Raw genomic sequence first — 16,469 nt, forward strand, 5'->3', positions numbered from 1 at the left:
TCAGAAATGTTGCCAGAAATTGCAATCAGGCTCACTAACTTATAGTTCTTGGATTAAAATTTCTTCCCTTTTATTGAAAGTCAAACAAGTATTTACTGAGCACCTTTCTAGACACTTTGCTAGGTGCAAGAGATGCCAAAAAAAATGAAAATTTCTTCCCTCAAGGAGCTAACAATTCATCAGGGGAAACATGTAACATGTACATGAATATGTGTGTGTGTGTGTATGTGTCTAAAATCTCTTTGATATAAATATAAAGTAATTAGGGTAGAAGGCTAAGAAATACGTGTAAAAAGTGTCACTTCAGCAGATTTTCTAAGCAAACAAGGGATTCTAAGAGGCAATAGTAAGATAAGATAAAGAGTATATTCTAGGCATGGGGTACTAAGTTGTAGAGAGAGAAGATAGAATATCTTGCATAAGGATAGCAGGAAGGCAAGTTTGGCTAGACTGTAGTATGAGAGAAGGGAAGTAATGTACGAAAAGGTTGGAAAGCTAGGGTGGAGCCAGATTGTAAAGGACTTTAAAAATTAAATAGATGAAATACTTTGATTCTAGAATGAATATGGAGCAATTGGAGTATATTGTGTAGCAAACTGACAAAGTCAGAGATCTCCATTTTAGAGAAACCACTTTGGGTGCTTTGTGGAGGATGAATTATAGAAGGGAGAGACCTGAGTTAGTATAGCAATAGTCTAGGCAAGAGATGATGAGGTTCTGAACTAGGGTAGTGGCCATGTAGAGAAAAGGAGATGGAAGAGAGGTTGTGGAGGTAGAAATGAAAAGATTAGACAACTGATTGGATATGTAGAGTGAAAGTAAGTTCCAAGGGGTATAGGATACATACAGTAATCCCGTGGTTGTAAACATTCTTGACCGGAAGTATATTGGTGCCTTTGACAGAAATGAGTGAATTCGAAAGAGAGGTAGATTGGGCAGGTGGGGGAGAAGGAGAGTGGAATACAAGTTAAAGTTTGAGTTAATTTCAAAGTGCCTAAGGGATACCCATTTTAAATTGTCCTATAAGCAGTTAGAAAAGTATGACTGGAGCTCAGGAGAGACTGGGGCAGGCTATATAAGTATGGGAGTCATGTGTAGAGATATGGTAATTAAATCCAGGGGAGCTAGTGAGATTAGTAAGTGATTAGAGAATCAGGATAGAGTGGGGAATAACATAGATTTGACATGATGATGATGAACCAGCAAAGGAGACCGAGAAAAAGTGAATGGTCATATATGTAATAGGAGAACCACATGGAAGTAATATCAAGAAAACCCAGATAAGAAAGAGTATCTAGGAAAAGAGGTTGGTCAGCAGTGACCATTGCAACCGAAAAGTGAAGAAGGGTGATTGAGAAGAGGCCATCATAATTGACAGTTAAGAGATTGGTAACTTTGAACCGAGCAGTTTTGGTTGAGTGCTGAGAATGGAAGCCAGATTGCAAGTGATAAACAAAGGTTATAGATATAAGTTAGCATTTTCTATAAGTTTTCTCTATGAAAGGAAGAAGTGATATGAATTGTTAGTTTGATGGGTTGGTATTATGATATGCCAGATAGTATGCTAAGTGCTATGGATACAAAGAAATGCAAAGACTTGGTCTCTGCCCTCAAGGATCTCACATTCTAAAGGAGAAGACAATTGCAAATAACATTGTACATTTAAGATGTAATCATTGTAAAAGGATGATGATCTCACAAGTAGGATTCTAGCAGCAGGAAGGACCAGAAAAGGCCTTCTGCAGAAGGTGAGCTTTAGCTTTGAGTGAGCAGTAAAGGAAGCTGAGAGTGGAGGGGAAGAGACAACATTTCAGTGCAAAGGCGTGACATCAGGAGATGAAAGAATAGTCGCTTGGCTGGAGTGGCTCAATTATAAAGTGCAGGGAAGAGAATGAAATGTAAAAGGAGTGGACAAGCAGGAAGGGCCAGCTCAGAGAGACAGATTAGGATTTGGGGACAGTTAGAACAGTGTTTATCTTTCTTGAGTTCTTTGGCTTTTCTCGCGTTCTCTAAGAACTCTCTGTGATCACTGACAGCAGCCTATCAGTCACACTTGCCAGTTCTTAATAAAATATTAGGACTTTACTGTGACTATGGATTTAAGGCTTATGTATTGATAATGCATTCATTTTAAAATTTGAACCTTTTTAATAATTACCTGCATTCTGTAATTCTGTAATACCTGAATTCTTTAATGACTGCTTGGAAAAATGCTAAAATTCCCCTGAAGGACTGCATAAGAAGTAAATCCAGAAATAGCAGAAGTCTGACTTCCTGGTCCTATATGTGCAATTTCAGGAACCAAATAGCAATATGGAAGTTTTCTAAAAGCTTAAGCTTTTAAATCAGAGAGTAAGGTCTTGATATGCATTTAATTAATATTTTAAAACTTCATTGAGAACCAGCCCTCCAAGTACTCTCCAAGCACCTAAGGTAAGTTCTGTCTTTGTTGCTAGAGGAAGCAACAAATTCTGTGGTAGAATTTGGAATAGTAGGGTGGTAGGAAACATTATGAAGCCTTTAAATGTAGGTAAAGGAAAATCCTTTATTCTTATTTGGGGTTGAACTTAAAGATATGTTAAATCTTTCTGTTTCATCATTGTTCTAGGCACAAGTAATGGTTCTGTATTGGTGTACCATCTTACCAGTGGGCTGTTGCACAAGGAATTAAGTATTCACTCTTGTGAAGTCAAGTGAGTATATCTTTATGGGAGCAGTTCATTTTTTGGAGTTAAAACTACATCAAAAAATGGAGACTAAAAAAATTAAAACTGGGGGAAAAGATAACTTTTAGATCTCTTTCACTATATTGAGTGTTCTTCAGTAGCAAATCATGTGCTCTGATTATGGGATCACAGATCTAGAGCCAGTGGGCAATGATAGAATTGGAATTTGAACCTGGCTTTTCTGACTCCGTATCTACCATTCTTGCCACTGTATCATGCAATAAATGTTCATTATACATGTTGAATTAAAAATATAAAATTTTTAACTAAAGTTCCTATTGTGAGTGACCTCTGATTGTTTGCTTGTTCATGGAACATTGTGCTATTGAGAGAATTCTTTCTCAGTTTTATTATTACATCTTATTTATTTGATTTTTAAGACTCATGCTTTTTCTAAGTGAAAATCATCATGTGGCCTTGTTGACTTAATGTGTTTCTCATTCCTGTGATGAGAAATAGTGCTGCCTAATAAAACATTGAAACCAAATAAACCACATTTACTGTAAAATAATGATATTTTTGGTTATAGTTAATTCAGTCAGTTAACTTTTAATGGTGGTATGTTTTGTTAGTTTAAATGCTGTTGGAAAAGGCTTGTATGAATGAATGAATAGATGAATGAAACATTTCTTAAGCTCTTCTACACACACTTATTTCTACAGCACTTACTATACACAGTACAAAGCACTATGCTAAGCGCTGGGGATACACACGGAAAAGCCAGACAGGGCTCTGAGAGTTCCTCTTTTAATGGCCAGACAGCACAGATGGGATGTTGTAGCTGCAAATCAGATGGAAAGAGCAAGTGATAATGCCTCTTCTTTAATGTCATTTCCATTGATAAAATCCTATCAGTTTCTGATGTTGGCCCATCATTGGATTGGAAGCATTTCTGTTCCAGAGGCTGTTGAATTCAAGGCCCTGGGCTCCCTCCATCAGGGTTCAAGGGGAGATCATGGTGGTTTGACCCTGGCTTTCACTTGCTGCCTTCTCTCCCTTAGAGTACCTTACTGTTTTAGCTGCACTTGCTCTTCTGCCTTATTAATAGCACTTCGTTGTCAGTTGGTGGGGAGGGCTGGCCCAGTACCTGCCTCCCCAGATAATGGCTGTGAGGAATGGGCTGGAAACAGGATCAGTGGTCCAAGGGGTGCTGTCACTCTCAGGGCTCTTGTTGCCAGTCTTCCTGTTGGTAGTAGTTGGTCAGCAGTTATTGGTGACGGTGATAAGGAAAGTGGACTCCTTCTCTGTAGCGATTTCTCTCCTCACTTATATTACTGCTGTGAGTGGCTGGACTAGAAGCAGATTTGGATGTTTGGCAGATACTGCTATTCTCAAGCAATTGGTAGTAAACTCTGTTGGGTTTAGGGTCTTGGGCTGTCTCCATAAGACAGAATTCAAGGAGAGATAGTGGTCAAGGTGGTGATTGTGGTAAGACTTGCTTGTTCCATTCATGCCTTAAACCCAGATCACTCTGGCTCTCATTGATTGGCCAACAATAGGTCCCAGCCCAAGCCCAGCTGGTGGTTGTTTGGGCCCTGATGGCTCAGCATAAACATAAATAGCAGCTATTTCTGTGTTGGCCAGAAACCCAGAGGGTCTTCTCCTCCCAGGTTGATTTCTTTTTTTTTTAACTAGGTAAAAGAGGCCATTCTTTGCCTCATTTCTGTCTATTGAATGGCATTGCTTCAGTCAAACTGAGAAAGCACAAAAAGGCCAAGGTCTCCCATTGCATCCACGACTATCTCCAGTCATCCTGATTGATATCTTGTCATTAGATCCAGATGGCTTCAGAAAAGAAAGTGAGGTTGACTTTGCATAGCCCTCCCTCATTTAAATCCAATTCACTTGCAAGTCATGGCATCACTTAACTGGTGTAATACATCGTCCTCCTCGAGAATGAAGGACAAACCACAGCATGCCTGGTCCATGCTGCCTGCTATCTTCCCTTCGGGGTGCTCTGCTGTTTCAACTAAGCTGGTCTTCCTGCCTTGTGAATGTATTAAGTATATGTCTATAGACATAGAAGTGTGATAGAGTAAGACATGAGTCTGTCTTATGGGTGTAGGGAGATCTAGAGTTGGAAGTTATAGAGATTAGAGAGTAACACTCCAAGGTCCATATTAGAAGAGTAGACATACTTTGGTATGTGTAAGAAGAGTAAAGTTGCCTAGGAACTTCTCTTGTCATCTTTAACAGTTTGCAGGTTGAATAGCTGTCTTTTTTTCTTAGCCCTAGGGTGGTTGATGATGAAGTTTTAAAATCCAGTTTGCATTTCATTATAAATTTATTGAAATGATTATAAAAATAATCAACATCTACTATTGCTTTTTTTTGTCTTCCTCCTCCTAGTTAAAAATGAAAGAAAAATAAAACTCATGCTATAATCTGCATAGTCAAGCAGAACAAATTTCCACATTGACCATCTCTCTCTCCAAAAATATGTTCCATTCTGCGCTTCTGGTCCCCTACCTCTTTCTAAGGAATTGGGTAGCATGTGCCATCATTAATCATCCAGAATTGTGAGTGGTCATTACACTGATCAGAGTTCTTAAATCCTTCGAATGTGCTGATGCCTACAATATTCCCATCACTGCATCAATTATTCTCTTGTTTCTACTCATCTCACTCTGCATCTGTTCAAACAAATCTTTCCAGGTTTCTCTGAACCATTTTCCTTATTACTTTTTATAGCACAGCATCCATCTCAGGTACATACCTGAACATCAACTGTGGCTGATTATGGTTAGTAGTTTGTTTTGTTTTGTTTGACCAAGTATCAGTTTAATTTAAGATTTTCTTTTGTAAGTTTTGCACAACCAGTAGCCCTTTAGTTTGAATGGTTTCTTGGATTGTTATTGTTTATGCAATGGGCTTAGTTGAAAACGATATAGTCCAATGCCATTTGTGATAATCGAAACCTTCATAGAGCCTGGCATAGGGACCTGGAGCATGCAGGGCATTTCATAAATGCATGTGGGTCAATAGATTACAATAGTAGGTTATTTTTGGATCTTGGTCATTGTCACATCTTTAGCTGGTTTTCAAATTTAACCACTGTTATTGCAGCTATATTGAGCAATTGTTGGAAACTATTATCATGTGCTTGTATTGGCTATAAACTGGCTGAGAAGCAACATGGAAGCTTAGAGAAAGGCCTGAGTGGCAGGAAGGCCAGAGCTCATGTCCCAGCTGACATATGGTAGTTTTGTGACCATAGTCAAATCCCTTAACCTCTCAGAGGCCCAGACCACTCTCTCATTGGCAGAAGAGTAGCTAGTTTCCATAGGTAAGTAAGTGGCTTCTCACTGAGTTCCCTGTGTCAGTGAAATCTCAGGTCTAGTCAAAAGAACATTATTTGCTGCAAACACTGCCTCCCCATGCAAGGCTGATAGAATCTGGTCGGTTTCCAATTGACTTGAGGCCTCAGATACCATCCTAAACGGTCAGCAAATCATTTTGTATTCTTAGTGTCTATTCAGACAACCAAGAAAATAGCAGTCTGATCTTGATAACAGCATAGTACTCTCTTGTTTCTTTGGAAAATGATTCCTTATCTCAGCTGCCTTGGATCGCAGCTTGGGTTTATATTTTCTTTAGGAAGATTCCAGAAATACTCCTGGAGTCCCATACAAGTCAACATCCTGTGAATAACATGAGTTTTTCTATGTCCTATACAGAGCAGCTAAAGCAACTTTATGCTCTTGTCATATATTGCAAAGGTTTAAAAATGTGCTCTTCACCTCTGGCCATGCTGCACGATCAACCTTTGTGTGTAACATTCCATGGAATGGATTAAAAAATACCAGTTTTGCTCCTGTAGATGTCTTCTTGCCTGATATATGTTGTCACCAATGAATAGGAACTGGAATAATTTTAACCCTTGTTCACCTCTTTAGTCTGTGTGATAGTCCCTTATAAATAAGAAGTGAATTGCTCCACTTTGGGTGCTGGTGTGTCATATGAGTCATACTTAAATTAGAAAGCTCAGTCTAAACTCTAATAGCAGATATAGGGAAAGAGCTGCAATAAGAAAAAAAGTATATACATTAAAAAGTAATCCTGATTTTTTTTCTCTAACCCCTTTAAAGGCCCACTTAATTTGTGAAAGACCTAAATCAGCTCTAACTACTGCCTGTATTTATATTCCTGTGAATAGTATGCTCGGATATAAAAAAAAAACAAAAACTGAGACCAGTATATGATGAATTACAAACTTTTCTCTCTGGTTTTCTAGCTGCTTTGTAAATGAATGGTTAGGCCACAGAATTCCTTTCAAAAATAGCCATTGCTTAAATGTGATAGTACGTATTCATGAGAGTAAATTATCAAGTACTTTCATTTCCCCCAAATGACCGTTTATTAGATCCATCAATATACTTATATGTTGTACTTAGAAATCGCTATTTAGCTAACTGTAGATAAATCATGATTATCCCTAATAATTAGAAATAGGACATCATGGATAAACAAAATCCATAGAAAATTCAGTATTTTCTTAAAGTGTATTTAAGATTTGTTAGCAAGAAATTTTATTATAACCATACCTTTGAAAGTGATAACTGGTGAAGAAAGGGGAGACCCTCTTTCCTGTCACTTTTATCTGTGGTATAGGACATAGAGACTTATTCCTTCACATCTCAGACCACTACTTTCCTTTGTCTACTCCAAGGTTCTGAAGAAAATTATTACTCCATTTTACAGAGGGAGAGCAAAAAGCGTAGACCCTTTACTTCCTGCATTCCAGACATCAGTTTCATAGTTTGCAAAGTTGGAATACATCATGTTTCAAGGCAGTGGTGTCACTGTCAATAAACAGAGTCCCTTGTCAGCATTGGTTTTGGGTGAGCATACCTGGTGATCCTTATGAGTACCAAACATTGCTTTCTTGTTGTAGACAAGATTATTTGACAGTATTTTGAATTTTATAGACAAATCCCCAAGTGACTCATGTCCTCCTTGTTCACCTTCTGAAAATACTTATCAAATGGAATGTCTAAAAAGGAAACTAGGATAGGGAAAAAGAAAAGCAAGGAACAAAAGCAAATTTATAAATAGATAATCTTCCCAGAAATGGGAAAACTTAGAACAGCATGTTAGATCCATGGGCTTATTTTGGAGGAATAAATACAGTGTAGCATTGGTGTATTGGAGTGCCAGCTAGAGAAGTTTGTATTTTGTGCAGTAGGGGGCCACTGTAGATTCATGAGTAGGAGATGGATGATGAAAACTGTTTAGCAAAATTGTCCTCTGAGAAGTATATGGGATTAACTGGAGGAAAGGAGAACTGAAATGAGGGAGATGGCTGCCACATTAATATAGAAAGCAGGTAATATTGATGGCAGATGTTGTAACACCAAAATAAAGAAACCCACTATGTAGTTTAGTAGGGTTCTCTCTTTTTCCTCTCTTTCCCTGAGGAAACTGAGATCCTGAGGTAAAATGGCTTGCCCAAGGCATACAGCTAGTTAATGGAAGAGGCCTTAGGTAGATCCAGCTTGAGTCTTCTAACTTCATGTACTGTCCTTACCAAGTGTTGAACAACCACTCTCATCCGCATTTAAACCAGACCACCAAAGCTTCTAATCCATGGGGTGCATATGTTTGGGTTGATTGGCTGGCTGCTTACAAACAGGGCTCTCCACTTCTTAATCTGAAAAACCTGAGGGTTGGAATAGATAGTGACTATCTATTTCATATAATAGAGTATTTTAAATGTTCATCTCAGTCTCTCACTGTGAGATGTTTTGTTGTTGTTCATTTCTATAGCACCTCTAAGGACTCTTCTGGCTCTGTGTCTATGACCCTATGATTTTTGTCTTGAGAACTTCAACCTTATGAAAATCTTACCACACATTTCGTGTTCCTTCCTTAACTTGGAGCTTCATAACTAACTAACTACTTCATTTCAGTATGATTCCCAAATATAGCAAATTTCAGCAGCCTATTCTGAATATTTCAAGAAAATGTTCTTTTTTAAGGAATTGGGAGTTCCTGGCGGTTTCCTGACTATGGCCCCCACTGAACAGCGTAATGATTTTCATGCTGTTTTCTATGTTTTGCCTGGGATGTTTTGTTGTTACAATATAAAGATATAATTTTGATTAGAAATAGGCTCATCCCGTGTTGGAAAATTAGTGTTAATGGGGTTTCTAAGTACAAAGGTCACATTACTATTTAATTATTTATATGTAGGGGGTGTGTGTGTGTGTTTGTGTGTGTGTGTATAACCTTATTTGTTTTGCTTTTGGTTAAAAATGTTATTTCCAAATTGTTCTTCTAACTTTAAATATCAGAGCTCTCTGTTTGAAATTTCTGTAGGGGTATTGAATGGACAAGTTTGACTGGTTTTCTTTCATTTGCTACCTCAACACCCAACAACTTGGGATTAGTGAGAAATGAGCTTCAGTTGGTTGATCTTCCAACAGGTTTGTATCTTTAGGTTTATCTCCCTCACTTCCCCAGCCCCAGACCCCATGCAGTCTACTTAAGGGCAAGAAGTTTTTATATTTTTTTTTTTAACATTACCAGCACCTTGCATAATGCTTTGTACTAGTCAGTACTTAATTGCTTGTTGAGTTTAAACAAATTTAGAATGTAGTTCTATTCTCAGAAATTGGTATTAAATAATACGTCTCAAAGTCCTTTCTGTGCACAATTTTTCCTGAATATTCAGTTTATAAGCATAGAATTTTAGAGTTGGAAAGGACCCAGATATCTAATCCAGTCACCTCATGTTATAAATGAGGAAAGTAAGACCCACAGATCAGAAGCCTAGTTTGTAGCTAGGCTGGAACTAAGATTTCAATCTCATGTCTTCCAATCTTGTGTGCTTTCTTCCCTCCTTCCCTGCCTTTTGTCTATTTTCTCCCTACTACTTACTTATTTGGGAGGGTGGGGTGCAAGAAGCAAGTTGGGGGGGAGGCTCTAAAATTATGGAAATCTATCATCTTTTTGCATGGAATATAATAAAAACATGCATCCCCCACCACCCTGCCACTGCCAAGAAAAGAATTCGAATTCCTTCTGTTCCCCCACCCCTCCTGCCACCACACATATCATTCAGAATTCTCAACGTTTTTAAAAGGTAGCTTCCTACATATATGAACCTATTTGTATTTTCAGCAGTTATCCATAATCACCTAATAAATTTTAATATACATTTGTGAAGTCAGTCTTTTACTGAATTTTCTGTTAAATATTTTGGTCTTTGAAAAATACTTTTTAAAGGCTCTTAAAGGTTAAAGAATCCACAAGTTTAGAATTTTTGGTCATCATTAGTTAACTGAATAAGGGAAATTAATTTTAAAAAGTGAAGGCTTTATGGTGGAAAACACTCCTGTAATTTTTTTTGTTCAGGATTATTAAAGTCTAGAACTGCATAAGTTTCAAGTAGAAGAATATGAAAGTACTCATATGCCAAGAATTCTAAATTATTTTGTGGTGCATTCAGCAGTTTTTAAATGGTAGATTTTTTTTTGAGGTTTTATATGTTCCTTTAAAGTACTACAGTATTATTAGCAGTGTTCCCTGTTTCCACTAATAAAATATCTGCAGGCATTTATAATAAATATTGCCTCTTGTAATTTTTAAAGTATGATACATTTCTAAAAATACCATCTTCTGTAATAGCAGAGTTCAGCATTGTACCATAAGGCATCAGTTTTACCTCTGGACTGTTGTTCCTAGGGTATAGTTGAGTAAGACTTCCAAGTTCTGTGGACTTCTGGCATCAATGCTGAATGCATAGCCACTGTATTTAAATACCTTTCTCTGGTATCTCATTAAATAAAATGTCTGCTCTATATTTTCTGATTGTTCCTTCCACAACTTTCCAATGCTTGTTAGACAATTTGCTTTCATACATTTCTCCCTTTCTCTCACCATGATTATCCATGAAATACTGCATTCTTTTATTGTAGGAAAAGCATTAAAATCAAATTTCTGTTAAAAGGAGTTCTGTCAGCCTACACACACACACACACACACCCCTTGATATAAAAACTTATGTTTTAAAAGGGTTATTTCCTATAAATAAAAGCCTTGTTTTAACAATGTGTTCACTCATATCTAATACAGATTTCTCTTTTGGGGAAAAAAATTTACCTACACAAATAACTATTTCTGCTGTAGATAATAATTTTTTCCCCAGTCATTTTGAGGCAAGGAAAGCAAAGCAAAATCATTAGCTCCTTTTGAAATTATTGCCATTTTAATTTCAATAAATAATGGTGAAATGGTCTGGTAGCATGGATGAGAGAAGAAATCTAGGTTTTTGGCTTTTTTTTAAACTGGCTGTATTTTGACTGGTTGTATGACCTACTTGTTTTTGTTGGCCGTTGCTTAATTTCCTCAAGTATAGAAAATTAGGTTATATTTTTCTTTTTCTTTTTTTTTTTTTTTGATTAGGCAACAGGGTTAAGTGACTTGCCCAGGGTCACACAGCTAGTAAGTGTTATGTGTGTGAGGCCGGATTTGAACTCAGGTCCTCCTGACTCCAGGGCCGGTGCTCTATCCACTATGCCACCTAGCTGCCCCTATATTTTTCTTAATTGCAACAGTTTAAGAAGGACATTAATAAAAGTGGAGAAAATTCAGAAGAAGGCATTGTGTCCATGTCATATTTGGATTGGTTGAAGAAATTGGGGATAAATAACTTGGAAAAAATATTACGTGGGAGAATATGATAGCTGTCTTTAAATATTTGAAATGTTGTCATATGAAAGAGGGATTAAACTTATTCTGTTTAGCCCTCATTGGTAGAATCAGGAGAAGTAGGTGGAAGGTTCAGGGAGGCTACTTACTTTAGCTTTCATATCAGGAAAATCTTGAAAAGTGGAACAGGGTGCTTCAGGAGGTAGTAAATCCCATCCCCTTGGAGGTCTTCAAATAGAGCCTAAATGACAATTTGTTGGGTATATAGTGAGATATATGGTTTTGACAAGATAGACTTTCAGCTCTCAGATTCTTTGATCTTCTGATAAACTGTAGTATTGCGGTACAATAGCTATCCATCAGCAATTATAGTGGAAGATAAAGATAATTGCATGAAAATTTCACACTTGTAAGTATAGTTTAGTATATACAGAAAATTATCAGTGGGATCATGTTAAAAATGTTTTGTATCAGTAAATTGAACATAAGACAAGAAACCATGAGACAAATAGAAGCTTGAAATTTTAAAGGAGTTTTTTCTAGATAAAGCTTTGGAAGTGTAAGAACTTTACATATTTTATTTGATATGTAAGTATTTCATATAATGGTGAATTATTCATAGGCACTTTGAGATTTTTATAAACAAAGCTTAGAAATTAAATTGTATGAAAACCACAAAGAAATAAAGACCATATTGCCCATGAAAATTTATTTCCTTTTAGCTATTTTAATTTAGGTATTTTAAATCCTTATAGTTTTTATGTTACCACTTAGTAATTTTTTTTAGGAAGTAGAAATCATACTAACAGAAAAATAGAATGAGCAAAGATAAACATAGATAAAGAAGGATATGAGTAGTCTTTTATATTGGTTTAATGTCTTGTGCATCTTTCATATTTTTTAGACTTTTTTCCATAAATAATATTTGTGTCACAGGCAGAAGCATTGCATTTCGTGGTGAGAGGGGCAATGATGAGCCAGCCATTGAAATGATTAAAGTGTCTCATTTGAAGTAAGTATGTCAGCCTGAGCTAGCTATTGTGTTATTATATTTGGGTGTTATATTGATGTCATAAGTACAGTGAGAGCCTAAAGAATCTTATTCATTATTTTTCCAGAATATTTTAGGAGAAAAACCACAATGTTTTATAACATTATAGCTCAGAAAAATATCTTGATTGTGGTAATAATTTGCTGTAATTTTTCGTTGTAAATTTCTGCCAGTATGGGAGAGGGCCCTTTTTTTCTTTCAAAATTTCATTCCTTCTAAAACCATTAAGGTGAATGTTGTTGTACTAATATTTCTATTAATTTAAATGTTCCTCATTGTCTTGGAAAGTGTTATGAACAACAGAATATTTCTGGAAATTGAAAGTAAATACTCACTTTGTTTTTCTATATAACTAAAGATAGCAAGTCAGACTAGTTCCTTAATTATTGATGGACTTGGATTTGGGAAGACCTGAGTTCAAATTCTGCCTCTTGACACTTCTGTCTGTATGAACCAGAACAAGTCAGTTAATCAATATGTTTGAGTCAGCTTCTAGGATTTAACATCCTAAGTAGTGGTAAACAGGTTGTTATCTCTATTAGAAAGAGTTCCCACACCCTGGGTTGTCCTCTGCTAAGAAAATCACAAATCCTTCATCCAGTTGTTTAATTTTGTTTATGGTATTTTAGACTGAATGATGTCTTAAAAATTAACAACTAACAAATGATTGTTTTTAAAAACTGAATTATTTGAAGTTGGAGATTAAAATAGTGAGGTATTACTGTAATATACTATTTTTAAAAAGGACTCATACATTGGACTTATTTGTAATAAATAAAAGCTAGATTAAAATGTTTCCTCTTGTGGTTAGTATTCACTTTGTATACTGGAATTGTTTTTATGTTCTCTAAAATGTAGCTACAAAATGTAGCTTTTACTAGCTACATTTAATTCAAATTTCTTTAAAAAGCAGCATGTTAAGTCCTATTCTAGAGCCTCATTTTGGTATAGAGTTGTCCTTGGAATGCTGGTAAAGTGCAAGCTCTATCAGGTTCTGTCAAGCTGGAATGTTTTCTAGCAGAGTCCTACCAGCAGACTATCATTCCAGGAATAGTTGTACAAGTTCAGAAAGTCTTGTCAACTGCCAATGACTACTCACATAGCAGTCTGCTAAGGCCTCAAACAGTTGCCTCCAGATTGAGTAGACTAAATACGCACACAAATGAAACTGTTCTTCTCAAATAGTGAGGTATGAAGTACAGTACTAGAATAGGATACTCTCAGTAAAAGCAAATTAAATTTTGGCCTAGTTCTTCCTGGTAATGTATGTAAGCTCCTTGAGGCCAAGGACTGTTATTGCTTTTCTATCCCCAGTGCTTAGTACAGTGCCTAGCATACAGCACACAATTACAAAATGATTGTTGACTGACTAGCATTCTAAATATATAATGGTTCTCAAAATTTTTCATTTTACACAATGAAAATCATTAGGAATATTTGGTCATTTGTTTTTTTTTTTTTAAAGAACTGTCTTCTGTTCCCCCTATGCTGTACCTCATTATTTGCTGTAAGCTCTAAATTCTGTTATTCTAAATTTCCTCAGGTTTTGACTGCTCCAGTCAAATATCACACATTCACATAAAGGCTTATTGGTCCTTTCTCCAGTTCTGGAACCTTGAATTATGATCAAATCAACTCTGCCATTGGATAGGATGTGTCAGTCTACCTCCCTATTGTCCCACTCACCATCCTGTGACTAAGGGTCCCTGCCTAGCTAACACTTTCCAACATGTGTTATTTCCCTCAGATATAATATGAGCTTCTTGAGAAGAACTGTCCTTGCTTTTTCATTTGAATCCCCTGTGGTTGGCACATAGTAAGTGCTTAATAAATGCATAATCATTCATTCACTATATTAGGTTCTAACTATTTTTGAAAGTTGCCCTGTAAGTTACAAGTTTACTTTCAATATTAATGAGGTATAATGATGTTAGTCATTACAGTTATTTTTTAGAAATATCGGGCCTGAGTTTTCTTGTATTTTTACTTACATATTTCTATTCAGTAATGGTAAGAATTTTTTGTCAGTAAGTGGTGATATTTAAATTAATAATTTAATTTGGTTATAGACAGTATTTGGCAATTGTATTCAAAGAAAAACCCTTGGAGTTATGGGATATCAGAACCTGCACACTCTTGAGAGAAATGTCAAAAAACTTTCCTACAGTAACTGCTTTGGTAAGTGACTTCATTCATAGTTGTACGACTAACTAGGTGATTGGATTTATATGTAGGAAATATTTATATTTTGTGGTATTACTTAAATTCATGAGGCAATTTGTTTTCTATAAATAAATTGAATTTCCATTTGAGAATAATGTATAGTACCATTGTTCTCCCAGTCATCCAGGCTCTCAACCTAATTGTCATCCTTGACTTCTCACTCTCACCCCACCAAATCCAGTCGGTTGCCAACACCTGTAGTTTCTACCTTTGTAATACCTCTTGTGTATTCCCCTTTCTCCTTAACACTGTCACCACCCTGGTTGAGGCCCTTATCTCCTCATGCCTGGACTATTGCAGTAACTGTTGCTCTTCCTGCCATAAATTTCTCCACACTCCAGTCCATCTTCCACTCAGCTGTAAAATTGATCTTTGTGAAGCGCAGGTCTGACCCCTTTATTCAGTAGACTCTAGCAGCTCCCTGTTACTTCACAAGTCAAATACAAAATTCTTTGCTTGATTTTAGAGCCCTTTGCAACTTGCCCTCTTCATATCTTCCAGGTTTCTTATACCTCATTTCCTCCACATGCTCTTTCATCTATTGACACTGGCCTTCTTGCTTTTCCAAACACATGATTCTATATCCAGTTTCTGAGCATTTTCACTGGTTGTCCCCTATGCTCTCTGATCTCCTTGTGGTTTCCTTGGCTTCCTTCAAGTGTCAGCTTACGTCCCACCATCTGCAAGAGGCCTTTTCCACTCCTCAGTCTTTCCACCTTCCTGCTGAGATTATCTCCAGGCTTTCCTTTATAGATCTGATTTATACATGGTTGTTTGTGTGTTGTCTCCTCCATTAGACTCTGAACTCCTTGTGGACAAGGGATTTTGTATTGCTTTGAACCCCCAGCTGTTCAGCACAGCTGTGACTCATGGTAGATACTGAATAAATACTTATTAAATGAATGAATGATTAGAGAGCCAAAATAGAAAATTATACTTTATTCAAAACTAACAGTAATAAACAGACATGTTCAAGGTTAGGCATACAAAACTTTTCTAATACCTTTATAAATAAGGGAATGTACAGCATTTTTCTTACTCAACTTCTTCCTAACAGGAGTGGTCACCATCTCACAATTTGAAAAGTTTAAGAAAGAAACAACTTGCTACTCGAGAGGCTATGGCCCGACAAACTGTAGTCTCTGATGCAGAACTTAGTAGTGTAGAATCTTCTGTGATCAGGTAGGATTCATTGTCTCATCTAAATTTTTTTTTACTAATGTAATCATTTTGAATGATACAAGTGCCATATAAAGGCATGTGTAAGAATATATTTCATGATACATTTGAATTACATACCTTGTTTCATCTTAAAATATTCTATTTAATTGGCTGATTATTTACTTTATTGCTTAATGCATTCTTTAATCTGCTCACTAATGTCAGCATGTTAGTGCAATTAATGAATAAAAAAAATCCTTATTTACATTTTTTCCCTTAATCTTCACTGCTTTTGTTTACCATCTGAAATTTCAATGTGGTAATAAAGGCATAGGAGAATATATTCCAAATACATATAAATCAAATAAACTCTTGGGGGAAAGTCTTAATTTAATTTAAGAATGTAGCTCTCTTATTATTACTTTAGTAGGTATTCATTAGTGTTTCAGTTAGTGAATTAAATTTTTTTAAAAATTGCAGTCAAGACCAACATTGATGAGTGATCACCTGTTATACTTAGATTAGAGAGCTGTAGCCATGCATATGTATTTTGAGTGAACCTTAAAATCAGAGGAGATAAAACATGATGAACAAGATGTGTTTTGTTCATTGTAAATGTGAATTTTCCCTGGGAACCAGTTTTAATTTAATGATTT

At 36.2% G+C, this 16,469-nt stretch overlaps 1 protein-coding gene across 2 annotated transcripts in view; it reads left to right on the forward strand.

Moving 5' to 3' along the window:
- Positions 1-16,469, forward strand: part of WDR11 (WD repeat domain 11) — an 86,632-nt gene that overhangs the window by 28,628 nt on the left and 41,535 nt on the right. For both annotated transcript variants that reach the window (XM_027839851.1, XM_027839852.1), the window contains exons 11-15: positions 2,609-2,693; positions 9,045-9,151; positions 12,315-12,390; positions 14,499-14,607; positions 15,710-15,834. In XM_027839851.1, the coding sequence (XP_027695652.1) occupies positions 2,609-2,693; positions 9,045-9,151; positions 12,315-12,390; positions 14,499-14,607; positions 15,710-15,834 (502 nt within the window). The remainder of the gene's footprint in view (positions 1-2,608; positions 2,694-9,044; positions 9,152-12,314; positions 12,391-14,498; positions 14,608-15,709; positions 15,835-16,469) is intronic.

This window comes from Vombatus ursinus, unplaced genomic scaffold (genome assembly GCF_900497805.2).
Source record: "Vombatus ursinus unplaced genomic scaffold, bare-nosed wombat genome assembly UNPS02014833.1, whole genome shotgun sequence".
Lineage (NCBI taxonomy): Eukaryota > Metazoa > Chordata > Mammalia > Diprotodontia > Vombatidae > Vombatus > Vombatus ursinus.